Source organism: Polyodon spathula, chromosome 1 (assembly GCF_017654505.1).
Source record: "Polyodon spathula isolate WHYD16114869_AA chromosome 1, ASM1765450v1, whole genome shotgun sequence".
Taxonomy (NCBI): domain Eukaryota; kingdom Metazoa; phylum Chordata; class Actinopteri; order Acipenseriformes; family Polyodontidae; genus Polyodon; species Polyodon spathula.
In genome coordinates this window covers 106,969,638-106,984,966 of record NC_054534.1, presented here as the reverse complement: position 1 = coordinate 106,984,966, position 15,329 = coordinate 106,969,638, and the positions used below count along the sequence as shown (strand labels likewise).

Here is a 15,329-nt window from a genome sequence, read left to right as displayed (position 1 = left end):
ATTGCTCACATCCTCCATGCCATAACTCAGTCAATGTAATTCTAAAAAATATCAAACAAAGAGAAGAACCCTGAGTGATATCTGCAGACTGACAACCGTCATGCAGATTTGGGTGGTTGAAAGCCTGACCTGTAAAAACATCTTCCCACTGGCTTGGCTCTTATAAATGAACTGAACAAGGTAAAAAAAAAAAAAAAAACACTGATCCCTTAAACCAGTGCAGGAATAGAAAAAGAGCCATATATATATATATATATATATATATATATATATATATATATATATATATATGTGTGTGTGTGTGTGTGTGTGTGTGTGTGTGTGTGTTATATATATATATATATATATATATATATATATATATATATATATATATATATATATATATATATATATATATTCCCAGAATCTCATCAAGCAGCTTCTTGAACAATCCCAGGGTGTCAGCTTCAACAACATTACTGGGGAGTTGGTTCCAGACCCTTACAATTCTCTGTGTAAAAAAGTGCCACCTATTTTGTTTTCTGAATGTCCCTTTATCTAATCTCCATTTGTGACCCCTGGTCCTTGTTTTATTTTTCAGGTCTAAAATGTCCATTGGGTCAGCATTGTCAATACCTTTTAGAATTTTGAATGTTTGAATCAGATTGCTGCGTAGTTTTCTTTGTGCAAGACTGAACAGATCCAATTCTTTTAGCCTGTCTGCATATGGCATGCCTTTTGAACCCGGAATAATTCTGGTCGCTCGTCTCTTTCTAGAGCAGCAATATCCTTTTTGTAGCGAGGTGACCAGAACTGAATACAATATTCTAGATGAGGTCAACACTTTTCACAATATATCCGAGCACCCTGTTGACCTTTTTTTACAGCTTCCCTACATTGTCTAGATGAAGACGTCTTTTTCACAGATTCTTTCTTCAATTTCAGTATCTCCCATATGATATTTATAATGCACATTTTTATTGCCTGTGTGCAGTACCTTACACTTTTCTCTATCAAATGTCATTTTATATGTCTGCCCAGTTCTGAATGCTATCTAGATAATTTTGAATGACCTTTGCTGCTGTAACAGTGTTTGCCACTCCTCCTACTTTTGTGTCGTCTGCAAATTTAACAAGTTTGCTTACTATACCAGAATCAAAGTCATAGTTTAGTTATAGTTTTCATAAGTTTACATATAATAGAAGTCAGGTTTATTGGTCTGTAGTTACCTGGTTCGGTTTTGTTTCCCTTTTTGTGGATCAGTATTACATTTGCAGTTCTCCAGTCTGTCGGTACAACACCTGTGTCAAAAGACTGTTGCATGATTGAAAGCTGTTATCATCATCTTCAGCCTTTTTCAATCCACAGCCTCCCCAAGATTTTTCCAAAAAAGCCTGTACGCTGCGTCCCTCATCCTAATTTCATCTTGCCATCTTCCTGGAGGTATTCTTCTTGGTCGCTTTATATACAGTAACTCTTTGGATCCAGTCTAGTATCTCCTTGATTCAGCAACGGTCTGTTCTTCTTGCTACAAGTCCAGCCCACTGCCATTTCTGTTTTTCTGCTGTTATAATAACATTGCATAATTTTGTTTGCAGTCTTATCCATTCCTTCTTTTTCTTGTCTCTTCTTGTTATTCCCAGCATGCATCTTTCCATACTCCGTTGAGTCGTTTGTAATTTTTGAGTCATTTTTGCATTGAGGGTCCAGGTTTCACATTTGTAAGTTAGCACTGGCAGCATGCATTGGTCAAAGATGTTCCTCTTGAGGCATAAGGGTAGTTTCCCTTTCAGAACCATGCTTAATCTTCAAAAGGCACTCCAGCCCATTTTTGCTCTTCTGTTGATTTTGCACATTTGGTTCTTCATTACTGAAACTAACTGTCCTAAGTATACATAGTTATTGACTTCTTCAAGCTAGATCCCATTGACTTAAATTGCCTGTGGAGTGGTATATTTACGGAACATGACTTCTTCAGGTTCATTTTCAAACCCGCTTTGATGCTGGCCTCATGTAGTTCTTGTATTCTTGTTTGTAATTCTTCTGGACTCGCTATAAATATGATGATGTTGTCAGCAAATCGTAGGTGATTTAAGTAGGCTCCATTGATCTTTAGCCCCTTATTTTCCCAATCCAGTGTTTTGAAAATGTCTTCCAGGGTGGCCGTGAAGAGCTTTGGGGAATTGTATTTCCTTGACAAACTCCTTTTTTAATCTTGATATTGTCAAAGAGCAATGTAGCAGATGATGAAAACGCGACGGAAAAAACGCAACCTGAGGAAGTTCCAGACGTTCTACCACAAGAAGTGAAACATGCTGTCAAACATATGAAGACAGCAAAGGCACCCACAGGAGACGGCATAACGATTGACATGGTGAAAGAAGCTGGTGAAGAACAAAGAAAAATACTGTGGCATATTACTACAGATTGTAGTAAACAAAAGAAAGTGCCAAACGACTGGAGCAACGCATCAGTGATACTTTACAAAAGAACATAAAGACCTCAAGAACTACACACCTATTAGTTTACTGCCTATAATCTACAAAATGTTAACCAAAATACTCACCAAAAGACTTCAGGATAAATTTGACACGGCACAATCAAATGAGCAAGCAGGATTCAGGAGTGGATTTAGCACAATGGATCATCTTCAAGTTCTACGGTTGGTAATTCAAACCAGCAACAAGTACAAACTACCACTTTGCTTGAGATTCATCGACTATGAAAAAGCCTGACTCTGTTTACACAAGATCTGTATTAAGCTCTCTGAAAAAACAAAGAATTGAGAAAACGTAGAGACTTGATCAGCACCATAAACAAGAATGCAATATCCACAGTAAGACTCCATAAAAACAGCAACAAAATCAACTATATATATATATATATATATATATATATATACACACACACACATAGATACACACTACAAACTGTAATGTACATTGTATATAGCGTTGAGACACTGTTTGAGGGATGCTAATCTATTCAGTTGTTTCTATTTCAGACTTAACAAGCCTCTCTCACCATCTTTTCACTCAGTCCTTCACTAACTGTTTACAGCCACAGCTGCCTGGCCTGATTACCTGTTTTAATTCATTGCTGATCCCTCCCATCATTCCTCTTTTGAAAGCTGTTAGAACTTGGTCTATACGTATTTCTGCTGGACTGTTTTCAATTGTGCTGCTCCTACAGCTTTATAGTGAGCAGTACCATAAATAAACTGTGGTATTCTGCTATTCATGGTTGATTTTGTTTGAAAAGAGAAATCTAGTTCTCTAATATACTGACATTATACATACTATGGGACAGGGTATCTCATAAGCAAGCATCTGTCTAGTCCTTTGAGGTATGAAATGTCTGAAAGTCAAGAAGAATGAATTCAGATCATGTATGGTAGATATGTGGTGCAAATAGTAAACTGGGTGTGGCTGTCCAGTCAGCATATTATATATGATAGTCTACAATGCCTGACTTACATTATAGGACACCCTGTAGCTCAAGAAGCTTGGCCAATAAGAGCTAGTCATTGCTACCTCCAGAGGACTGCCTGCTGCGAGTCCAGTGGAACTGCCACTAATTCCAATGGAGAAGAACTGTTTGACGATATCATCAAACACATACATTTTTTTCTGCTCACATATCAAAATGACTCACACACAATGGCTATAAAGCTCTACGCCCTTCAGTTCTCAGCTGTCATTATCTCTTTCCCTGTTGACATCCAATGTTCACAAACACACACAGACCCCAGGAAAGATGAGCCTACTGTGTATTATTGTAGAGGGCCGCTATATTTTTATAAGAAATGTTATAACACATATACACTGTCAAAATAATGAAAAAGTATATGACTGGGAGTTCTTGTTTCCCCCTCTTTCAAAGAAAAAGGAAATGTTATGATGGTGTATTAACAGGAAAGATGTGTCATATTTCTTAAAAAAAGGAACTATGTGCACCAATATATTTTACCCTCCCTTAACTTTGTAATGCTTCTATATGGTTCTAAAAGTTGGCTGCCATCTCATTAGCAGGCCTGAGTTGTTTTCCACATTTATGTTTTGGAAATCACGTGAATTTCTTTTCGGATTCTGTCTGCTTCATGGCAAGCAGATAAGGTGCCTGCTGGTAAAGGGAGCAGTATAAAACAGTCAAAATGAAAATGTAAATTGTAGCTATGCACCCTTTAAATCAAGTGGAAAGTTTGGGGCAGGTTTTAGATACTCATCCACATCACAAAACCTACAACTATGCACAACTTGGCACATGTGTCAGTCTCTTCTTGAGAACAGACAGGGGAGTTCAGGTCAAGACTGAGGAGCTGTGATGATGTCTGCCGGTGCTGTCTATAGAGTAAAGTACATTTTTCCATGGGTGGAGTTGCAAGGATAGGTTTGACTGTCCCGTGATCCCCAGTATAAACACTCAGGCTTCACACAAGATTGCTGGTCATCACCATTCATGTAACAAACTACATTGTCCAGGATATTTTCTAGTTTCATACAACACGTGTCACGTTTAAACTAACCCTAACAAGGCTGGTTCCAGCAATCATTTTACCCTTCTCCGTCCTTACCAGCGAGCAAGTATACTGTATAAGCACTTGCTCTGTCTGACTCTAAAGAGGTGGGGCTTATTACATGATATTTATTAAGGCACCTTTCTGCTGCATCATTACAGTACGGTAGTGATGGCGGTCAGCTGTAATTCTATCTGTGTTTTTAACTATAATGTACATTGTAAATCTAATTGCATTTACTTGTAAAAATATTTTCTGAGAAGTAACTGTAGATAATGGGAAATGGTTAATGTAGTAATAAAATATTTTGTCAAAAAGAAAAAATTAAGGATGAAAACAATGCTATCCAATTAGTTTGAAACTGTCAGGCTGGTCGGTCTTATTTAATTTTGGGGGACAAAATAAGAGTTTAGACCGTTTTACAGATACTCAGCTGGTTCTGCCTTCTTTCTGATCAGAGACGATTGGGGAACACCCTCTGTCGGCTTTCTCCACTCAGAGCCAACACATGACCTGTTAAAACAGTTTTTTTTGTGATGTCGGATTCAGGATTTTTGCAATGTCGGACCAGGTCCGACAAAAGACCGCAAAGGGTTAAACAAGTTTAAAACATCCCCTGTGGTCTCTACATAGCTCTAAGAATCATGGCTAACCTCTACTGGTATATCTGGTACACTAGAGGCTAACCAGTAGCCTGTCCCTAGTGGGTGTAATAAAATACTACATAGAATAAATGTGGTATTTCTTACATCAACCTGGAACTGCATGTTGCAGGATGATAATGGTTACACTCTTCAGTTTAATAATGGATTTGGAATTAGATAGGTTAACTTTGAGAACAAAGGCATACACCAAAGTAAGCGGAGAATCACAATGGATTTCTTTTAAACTAAATGACCTGTGCCAAGGTTTATTATCCTCTCCAACCACGTGTTCTGATTAGTCTTCCCTCTTAAACCTTTCTAGGAAGCTAAAAATAACACTGTTAAAAGCTTCTCTTCCTGTCATCAAACAGCGCTGAAAACTTTCCATATACGGCTGCTATCGTCTCATCATATACTGTAGAGCCTTGCACCTATGTTGCCTGCTCTCCACCAATGCAACAACGCAATTATTGCACTGTGAAAAGTGGCAAGCGTGTATTGAAAACCAGGTGGGATACTGTACGTGAGCTTACACCACACTTACACTGTCTCTAGAGAGCAGCTCATGGAATTTGAAATAGAATGCTGGAAATCTTTTCCTTACCAAAAGTTATTGAAGGGTTCTAAAATGTAATGAGGAGTGTTTTCGACTAAGGCTTTCTCAGTGTCTCTGTATCTAGGTGTGGGAACCAAGTCTCAGTCATATTCTGTTCCCTAGAGTATAAGCTATGAGAAGTTTATTTCTATGTTTTTTTTTGTATGGTGGTATCTCTTTCACTCAGATGCCATTGTTATCCTAGAAGCTTTTGTTGCACAAAGGTGATGACTGTTTGCCTTTTCACTGCAAACAATAGTGCAATGCACATATTACATTCATTTTAAGATTACAGTCTTTTATAAGGGAGTTCATCCATTAAAGTTATATTAATAAAGACTATTTAAGGCTCAAATTGTCATACAATGGGAATCTTTTTTTTCCCATCTCTTTAAAAGGGATAGCGGTGTTGATTACAAGACCTCAGATATAAATAAACAGCACAGTACACTGTTTATTTATAAATCAGGTTGTCGCTGCTGGGCAATGCTGTGTTTCATGCATAATATGCCATTCATACTGACGACAGCTTGCGTTTCTCGATAGCGCACCTCGCTAAACAAGCTCGGAACACCGCACAATCTATATAGAACATTCCCCAAGGGCATTGCAGAACTAATGAAGCAGCCACCCAGGCAGTCCTTCACTGAGTGAGAGACGTCTTCTAAAGCACATTAATACTGAAACTATCAACACCATCACGGCCATAAGGATACCCAGCTGGTAGTGTATATAAAAACTCCAGCACAGGTTTACAGTATTCATACAATTGCAGTAATTTAACCTGCACAAATGATTGTTACTCAAATCTGGGAATTTATAAACAACATTCAACAAAAAAAGAAATAAATACTTAGAACTTGCCCCAATAGAAAGTAAACAATAAAAAGTACCAGTTCAATTCATTACTCATTTCTATTCTACTCTGTTTCTTAGAAATCTCATAGCTGTTTTGGAAGTGCAATAATATTCGTGTGTGCGCGTGTGTGAGTAATTTTGGACAATAACCACACACACTGTCCAGTGCTTACATTTACTGTTTTTTGAACTCCCTTATCTTGTTGCTATCATTCTGAGTGTTCCTTATTGCAAATATATGTATATTTTTTATTTTTTTGAAAAGTATGGGTTATGATGCTTTGACTAGAAGTTCGTGAGCTTCTCTTCATTTCTAGGGGCTTGCCATAGAAATATGTATATTGGAGGCTAGATCAGCCAACTTATCTGTATATAATGAATCACCAGCACCATCTAGTGCACAGCAGTGTATTGCCAGCAAAACAAAAGGAAACTTGATCCAAAGTGGCAGATCACTAGATGGTGCTGGCTATTACTTTTTATCTCTATGCCAGTCAACTAAAGCACCTTTCACACTGGCATGCTCCGAACCTAGCCGGGTCAGGACCCGATGTCATGCGGGTCGGCTATGTGATTTCACACTGCTTTTGATAAAGCAGGGTTGACCTGGGTGACAGACTCAAGTACACAATGCGTGTATCAGTGGCCCAGAAGCAGCTTGCTACAGACACTTCCATCCAAGCTTCTCTGGATTGAACTGTCGGCCCAAATGTTGATTAGAGCAAATGTTTCTTCATCCCTGCTGCAATCTGGCTTGGTGTGTCTTAAGCAACAGAAATATAGCTAAACAGAATAAACAAAAATGTTCCTTGCGGAAGTGAAACCTTCACTCAGACATGGCTGTTTGTTAATTTTTTATATACTGCCTTTCATAGTGAGCCACCATAACAAAGCACTTTACAAGATACAAGACTAGGGTGTGTGAACTATGCATCAGCTGCATTGCCACTTACAACAATGTCTCACCCCAAAGACGCAGCACAAGGAGGTCAAGTGACTTGCTCAGGGTCACACAATGAGTCAGTGGCTGAGCTGGGATTTGAACCAGGTACCTGCTGGTTACAAGCCCATTTCTTTAACCCACTGGACCACACAGCCTTCTAATCATGCATTTTGTCTTGCTCAACCCGGGTCAAAGCATGTTGACCCACATCCTGAGGTGAGTCGATGGGACCCGGGTCAACCCGAGTACGACCCAGGTTCGTGGTTTCCATGATTGTGACCCGGGTAATCAGAACCCAGGTCCGGGGTGAAAGCACGGTTTGATTGCAGTAGTTGCCACAACAACTACTCTGAATTATTGCAAACATCATCATCAATGTCCAGCATAAAACCCCTAATGGAAAACCATATGGTACATATATAATAAGGTATACTATATAGGGTCCGGCTTGGAGGCGAACTGTTCATCTATTGAATGAGGTGTATTATGCATTATAGTACATATTAAGCATATGTTAAAGTTCTACCCTTTTCCATTTATAATAACATTTCACTCATAGTAATTCTGACATACCAGCATATTGGAGCTTGCAACATTTACTATATGTTTAACGGGTCTTTCAGTTTCACAGACTATAAGAAGAGATTAGAGGTAAGAGATAGAGTGTATTAAATTCGGTCCATATTAACTGTTAAACAAAAAAATGAGTCACTCCTGTGCTTTATACATGAGAGACAGCAGATCTAAATGTGGGACAGTTATGTTCTATGTCTTGGTCAAGCATGTCTAGTAATAATAGTCGCTTTTAATCAATGACGAAACGCAGACATTGCGAGGTACCATCTGTTCCCTTAATTGTGTTTCTAAACTCGAATGGATTTTTTTGTTATTATTTTTAAATCTATTGTAACTGTGAGCCTCGCCCGACGCCAGTCACAGTAGTTTTCGCGTTAGCTGTCATACAAATGGCCTGCATTATATTTTGATTAAGTCTTGCCATAGCTGTCCCCCAGGTTCTCAACATCTTGACTTCCTAACAGCACACCCGTCTTTACTGTTACCCAGTATCTCAATACAGATCTGTTGAAATGTCAACCCAACATAAGCAGGAAGGAACTGTTTTATTATTAGTTTCATTTGACTTCAGCTATAGTATTTACTTGCTGTTATACGATAAAGCTCGTTTGAAAGGGATCCAAAAACAGCCAATATTCCTCCTTTTATGGAGATCGCAAGTACAGTGTGGTAGGTAGTGCAATATGGAATTTCTCAGAACCCCATCAAACATAAAAAAACCACTATAGCCTAGTACCAAGATTTTTTTTTATTTTTATTTTTTAAAGAAATGTAAACTTAAAAAGATCGTACCGGTAAGGTTGCAACTGTAAAATGACTGAAAACTAAACTTTCTTGAGACTTCTAGACTCGGTTTACTTACCTTGGTTGATGAGATCCCCTTTCACAGTTTCCAGTAAAATGTTCAATAGTATCAGTTGTAGAAATGTTGTTAGATAATGAATGCATTGTGCTGGGTTTATCCTGGTGTTTTTCTGTCTGTGTTTGGTGTACATCCCTGTTCCTCAACGAGCCGTTTATCACTCTCCTGCTCCCGCGCCCACACTACTGATTTCAAATCTCTCAAGAATCTGAGACCCGGGCAGGATGAAAAACGAGAACTGGATTGAGTCCCTCGCATTTTCATACATCATACATAGTCAGTATGGCAGTTGATTGAGAGACATCATAATATAATATTTATTTATTTAGTAATTTGTGTGTGTGTGTATGTTTAATTTATTAGGAGAAACGTTCCTTATAAAGCAAAGGTGTTTTTAAACTTTTAATTGAACCGTCGGCTTCTTAAATTTGCAAAGATTATTTGATGTGCAATTTTTATTTATCTTATCTTGTACCAGTATTCTACAATATACACATTTAAATATACAAAAATAATTTAGTATAGACAAAAATATACATTGTGTTACCTGGCTGCAACTAGAATATAATTGTTGTAAATGATGTCCACTTAAATATATCATCATCATCATCATCATAATAAAAACTATTCCAGTACCTACAAGGGTATATGCCATTTTTAAAAAGGGTGCCAATAGAACAATGGCCTTCTAAACCCAACTGATTAAGATTCAATAATGAATATTTTTTATATTTAAAAAAACATTTCCTTTTCATTTACAAAAGGAAAAAAAAATCACATTACATCATATGTTAAAAAATAGTAATATGTGATTTAGCACACACTAATTTACAGTAAAAACCTTACAGCAAATTCATTCTTAAATAGCAAGAAACAGAGAACTCTGCATAATGCATTCAATATCAAACTATTAAGCATTGTATTAGGAACAAGTGTACACTTTGAAACTATTTATTTAAGCAGTGTGTATACATATTAAATTACAGGAAGACTAATCTGTTTCCTCCCAGTAGTAACATTATTAATCATGAATGAAAAAAAAAAAAAGTTTTGCCGGATATGCCAACTGACAGTTATTTGCTCGATATAAATGAGTGTCTTTAGCCTTCGCCCTAACTGATTTCCAAATTAGTAAGCAACAAAAAAAAGCCTTACCCAGATACCTTTGCACCCCCAGCTTCATTGAACAAGAGGCTCTTATTGTGATCATGTCCTTGAAGTACACCTTGACACACACACACACACACACACACACAAGACAGACTTCATTATTTCAGACAGAATTAGACTGATACAGGGGCACATTGCGATTCTAACTGGGCCCAAACCAGAGGCCTTGCACATCACAAACATCTGTATTTTTGGGTGATTTTGATACCGGTTAGCAATCCTATTGATATTTCCCAAAAATATTGAGCACTTGTTGGTTGAGTGTTTATGGTATGAGAAAGTACATTTCACAATGACCTGAAAGATTAAAAAACAAACCCCAGCTTCAAGGAGTTGAACAAGGATCTCATGATAAGACACAAACCCCAGTACTGTTTTAAATTCTCAAAGGAATAAATATTGTGGGCAAAACAAATCCTCATTATAATCCTCGTGTTTACTGGGCATTTTTGCCACCCAGTGGCAGTTTTTTGTATTTGCGCTGTTATCAACAGGATCAGCATAAAGAAAACTTGTTCAGGGGTCATTATAACATAGAATTAAAACTGAATGAGATTAAATGACCCTCACACATAAACCCCTAAAAAAACTTTCAAAACATAACATATTTCATAACACTATTGTTCTAAAAACTTTAACAGTTGAGAAGGTAATGACTTCCATCAAGACGTAATAATGCACAAAGTTTACAAAAATTTTTACAATTTATATATATATATATATATATATATATATATATATATATATATATATATATATATATATATATATACACACACACACACACACACACACACACACACACACACACACAAATAAATAAATGGTAAAGCAGGAGGAAATGTAAATGTTTGTAAATATTCTTTAGTATTTCACTTTTTCTGCTACAATACAAACAAAAACACCAGCAAACAGATGCATGTTTTGAAACGTTATGCTTTCACCGAACTCTGCTAGGAATTTATTCAGTTTTAAAATTAGACCATCACACCATCTAGTAGCAATTTTAAAATACAAAAAAAAAATGCAAATTTGAATTTCCTTTTTTCAAACTCCAATTTAACTGAAAGGTAAAACAAGCATTAAGACAAACATGGATTCTTTACAGCTATGTAACACAGCAAAACTGAAAACTATATATATATATATATATATATATATATATATATATATATTAGATATAATATATATGATAGATAGATAGATAGGAAGGTAGATAGATAGGTAGATAGACAGATTTAATCTTTAAGAAACAAAACAGAGAATATTTCCAAGTAGTCAATACAAAAAAATGATTAAAAACATTTCAATTAATACAAAAAAATATTATCCATTAAAAAATATTGCTGGCATTTACAAAACACAATTAACAAACAATGAGTTAACCCTGCAGTTGCTGGTACTTCATTAAAGCCCAATACTAATACTATCCAGTGTATACTGAGGAGTTTTTCACATTGTTCTTTTCACTCACTGCCAAGGAGTTTTTCTTCCCAAAACGTGGTTTGTAATTTTCTGTTAAACAAAAGAAAGTTACATAAAAAAAAAAAAGTTAAATATACAATCTTTTTGTGCTGAGACGAACGTGCTTTTCAAATATTCTTTCATAACATAATATTTGAATACTCTATTTTTGAGTTAGCTGGAAAACAACAGTTTAATTGCACTCCCAAATATCTGCTTTTCACTAGAACATATGCTATTTATTTCAGTTGCAATTTCAGCATTGGTTTCCTCTGCATGATTGCAATTGTTTGATGAACAAATATGAGCAAGTTCATTATTGCCATTGAACACATTTCAATCAGTGTTAGACAATTCAAATATTTGCATCAGCACAGCCATTTTTCCCACATTCATGTTTTAATTGTAAGTGTCTAATAGGACTTCACAGAACGCTTGTAAATTACAGGAGACAAAACTGAAGACCAACAATGATCGAATGAGAAACCACAATACAGAATAATTCAGAAGTGCCTGTTGGAAATGCTCATGAGACCTACCTTCTTATAGAGCGCTGCCTTGAGCCTGTAGGACTTGTACTCTTCCCTCCTCCTCTCCTCCTCACGCCGGTGTCTAATCTCCGGAAGCTGAGAATACATTCTTTCAGGAGAGAAGAACCGCAAGTTACTTTACAAAAAATATATAAATGTACAGTATAGATAGAAGAATAGTTCTTAGAAATTACAGAACAAATGCAGAACAAGTACAGTCATCTCCACTTATAAGAACACCTCCAAAGAGAATACTTCACCTAAGGGAACACCCCTGTGGTGCAACAGATTTTTCTCATTGTAAATGCTCCAGCTAAAGGAATAGGAACCTTGTTAAAAAGAACACCTTCTTAGCACCGTTAGCGATTAGTTTACTATGGATACAGTACTATTTTGTAAAAAAAGCGACTTGTCATCGTTAGAGTGTCTTGAGGGACACTGATTGGTTTATCAACTCTTTCTGGAACCGTGGTCATACCATTGACACATTTTGTATTCTGATTTCCACGAGTGCACCTCATCGCTACAAAATGGCATGTATACAAACGGCGAAATGTACCGCTGTTTCTCTTGCTTTAGAAAGTTGGAAATTGTTTGAACTCTTGAAAAAAACCTGAATCAGACACGCCGAGCAATCTGGCGTTTCCCATTCTGGTGAGTTTCTTCACCATTCTGTTAAACAATGTACATGTCTTTTATAGTCTTGCTGCTGTATTCTGTAACGTGTGCAGGGGACCTGTGTTAATTTAGTTTGACAGTTACAGCATGATTTTCAAAAGGGGCAAAATAAGAACTAGGTTGCACAGCGATTCCTAAAAGCTGATTTGGGTCACTAAGTATCTGGCTTTCAAAGGGTTTAGATGAAACATGTTGTGAATTCACTTGTTGATGCTTTAACAATATAAATCAAGTGATGTGGTCCCATTAATCAGGCTTTAAAAATCATTTTGCGACCTAGTTCTTATTTTGCCCCTTTTGAAAATCATGCTGTTAGTTTATTAACATTAAGTTAACTCTAAGTAACACCCTTAAGCGATTTATGCTTTTTGACCGTGTTGTTTTGCTTTAGTTTTATTAACGTCAGTTTTTGTGTTACTTTATTATTATACTTTATTAACATACACTTGCTTATTGTTTTGCTTGTACTTATTCAGTTCATTTCATGTGTTGATGCACGTGCATCATGCCAAGTAATACATGCGTATTTATTTATTTATTGATTCATATTGTGTCGTGGCTAACTCCGTCTTAGAGAACACTTTGGCCAGAAGAATACTTTGCTTGCTTCTCGAGGGGTGTTCTCTTAGCTGGAGACTACTGAAAACCTCAAAACCTTTCAGTGCAGTAGCCTTTTGGGACATGACTGTTTGTGTACTGTAACTCCCGCTGCTTGTTTTGTTTACCTCTGTCTGTGTCTGTGATCCCGGCCTGCAAGTGGGCATGTTCTGTGTCTTCTCTACGATTGGTTCTATCTGTCTGTGTCAGTCTTGTAGATCATGGTCTGTCTCACCCCTGTGATTGGTCCTGTCTGTAAACCACTCTGTGTAGATGTGTTGAGGACCAATGGGAGGTGTGTATTGCTCTCCCCTCATATACATACGTGGGGTGGTGTGGGGGGGAGGTGGGGGAGAGCTAAGCCTATAAGAAGGCGCTGAGACGCCGTAAAAATGTTGTTGTTCGGGTTGCCATAGTTCCTGTGCTGTTGTGACAGAGCTGTGGACTCTGGGTTTGAAAAAAGGAGTGCTTAATAAAGCTTTAAAAAGGAACCAGCATCTGTTTTCTGCCTCCTGTGAAACATTACATTGGTGTAAGAAGCGGGATTGAGGTTCAACCCACGAGTGTCAAACAGGAGCAAGAGACAAGAGAGATGGACCAGTGGATCCGCTGCAACCCCGACCCATTCCAGGTCCGGTGGGATGGTGGACTGGAGGATCTCCTCGGTGGCCTGGAGGACCAAGGCTGGTGCCTTGCCCGCGGGGAGTTTGGGCACAAGGCGATATACTGCCCCTTCCAGGAAGAAGAGGAGGTACTGAAAACGAAAACGAAAGCGAAGGAAGGACAGCCGTTCCCAAAGGCAAGCAAGGGAGCTGATGCCTTCTCCAGCATCAGAGATGGAGGTGATGTCTGGCCAACTGCCATAGAGCGATTACGCCGCCGCTGTAATCGCCAGCCAATTGAAGGGCTCCTGCAAAGGGCGTCAGCAGAGAGCAGGAGCAGTGACTGCTGCCAGTACAACCCAACCCCCCACTCCCCCTTACCCCTGCAAGCGCCAGAGGAGAATGGGAGCAGCGACAGCCGCCAGTACAGCATAGTATCGCCACTGCTGGAGTGCACCACTCCACCGACAGCATTTCTGCTGCCGGATTGCCACTTCTGCTGCCAGGGGTGCCATGGTCGGCATTGCTGCTGCCAGCTCCACCTCCGCCGGACAGCGCAGCTCTGTCACCTTCTGTAAGGGAGCCCCAATGGGGCAAAAGTGACTCGGGTATAGTGGGTAGAGAGGGGATTAAAACGGGCAGCCCTTTACAGAAGTCCAGGGGTCATCAGAGGGGTTAAGCGGGCACCCCTGACAGAAGCCCCGGGATCACCCCGGCAGAAGGAGGAGACGAGACCGCCTCCGACCGCCAACCCACCTGCCACAATCCCAGGGGAAAAAAACAGACATGAGGGGAGTGGAGATTTGTTTCAAAAGGGGAGGTGGCCAATTACGACCATGTGCTGCATTGCGCCCTGCAGACTTTTTGGGGACAAAAAGAGACTAAGGTGGGGGCAATGTAAGGATCCATGCGTTTGTGTTTTTGTGCTGTATTTCCACTGTGTTTGTGTACTGTAATTCCTGCTGTAATTGTGTTCCACTCAAGCGCTGTATTTCCCGCCGCTTGTTTTGTTTGCCTATGTCTTTGTCTGTGGTCCCGGCCTGTGTGTGGGAATAGTGTCTTCTCTGTGATTGGTCCTGTCTGTGTCAGTCTTCTAGTGGCTGGTCTGTGTCTCCCCTGCGATTGGTCGTCTGTCTGCCTGTATCAGTCGTGCTGCGCGTGGTCTCTGTCTACCCTGTGATTGGTGTGCACATGTTCCGTGTGTGTTCCCATTGGCCCAAAGTGTGGGGCCAAGGACAATGTTGTTGTTGTTCTGGTTGCCATGGTTTCTGTGTTCTGGGTGCAGAGAGAGCATCCAGATAAATAAAGAATA

At 38.7% G+C, this 15,329-nt stretch overlaps 2 protein-coding genes across 3 annotated transcripts in view; both read right to left on the bottom strand.

Annotated features, from left to right (window-relative positions):
* Window positions 1-9,184, bottom strand: part of LOC121329953 (disintegrin and metalloproteinase domain-containing protein 33-like) — a 98,316-nt gene extending 89,132 nt beyond the window's left edge. The window contains exon 1 of the mRNA XM_041276499.1: window positions 8,977-9,184. Coding sequence (XP_041132433.1) covers window positions 8,977-9,109 — 133 coding nt within the window. The 5' untranslated portion in view covers window positions 9,110-9,184. The remainder of the gene's footprint in view (window positions 1-8,976) is intronic.
* A 2,266-nt stretch (window positions 9,185-11,450) lies between these two features.
* alms1 (ALMS1 centrosome and basal body associated protein) overlaps window positions 11,451-15,329 on the bottom strand; it is a 29,205-nt gene continuing 25,326 nt past the window's right edge. For both annotated transcript variants that reach the window (XM_041274409.1, XM_041275215.1), the window contains 2 exons: window positions 12,150-12,249; window positions 11,451-11,661 (listed from right to left, as the gene is read on the bottom strand). In XM_041274409.1, coding sequence (XP_041130343.1) covers window positions 11,617-11,661; window positions 12,150-12,249 — 145 coding nt within the window. In that variant the 3' untranslated portion in view covers window positions 11,451-11,616. The remainder of the gene's footprint in view (window positions 11,662-12,149; window positions 12,250-15,329) is intronic.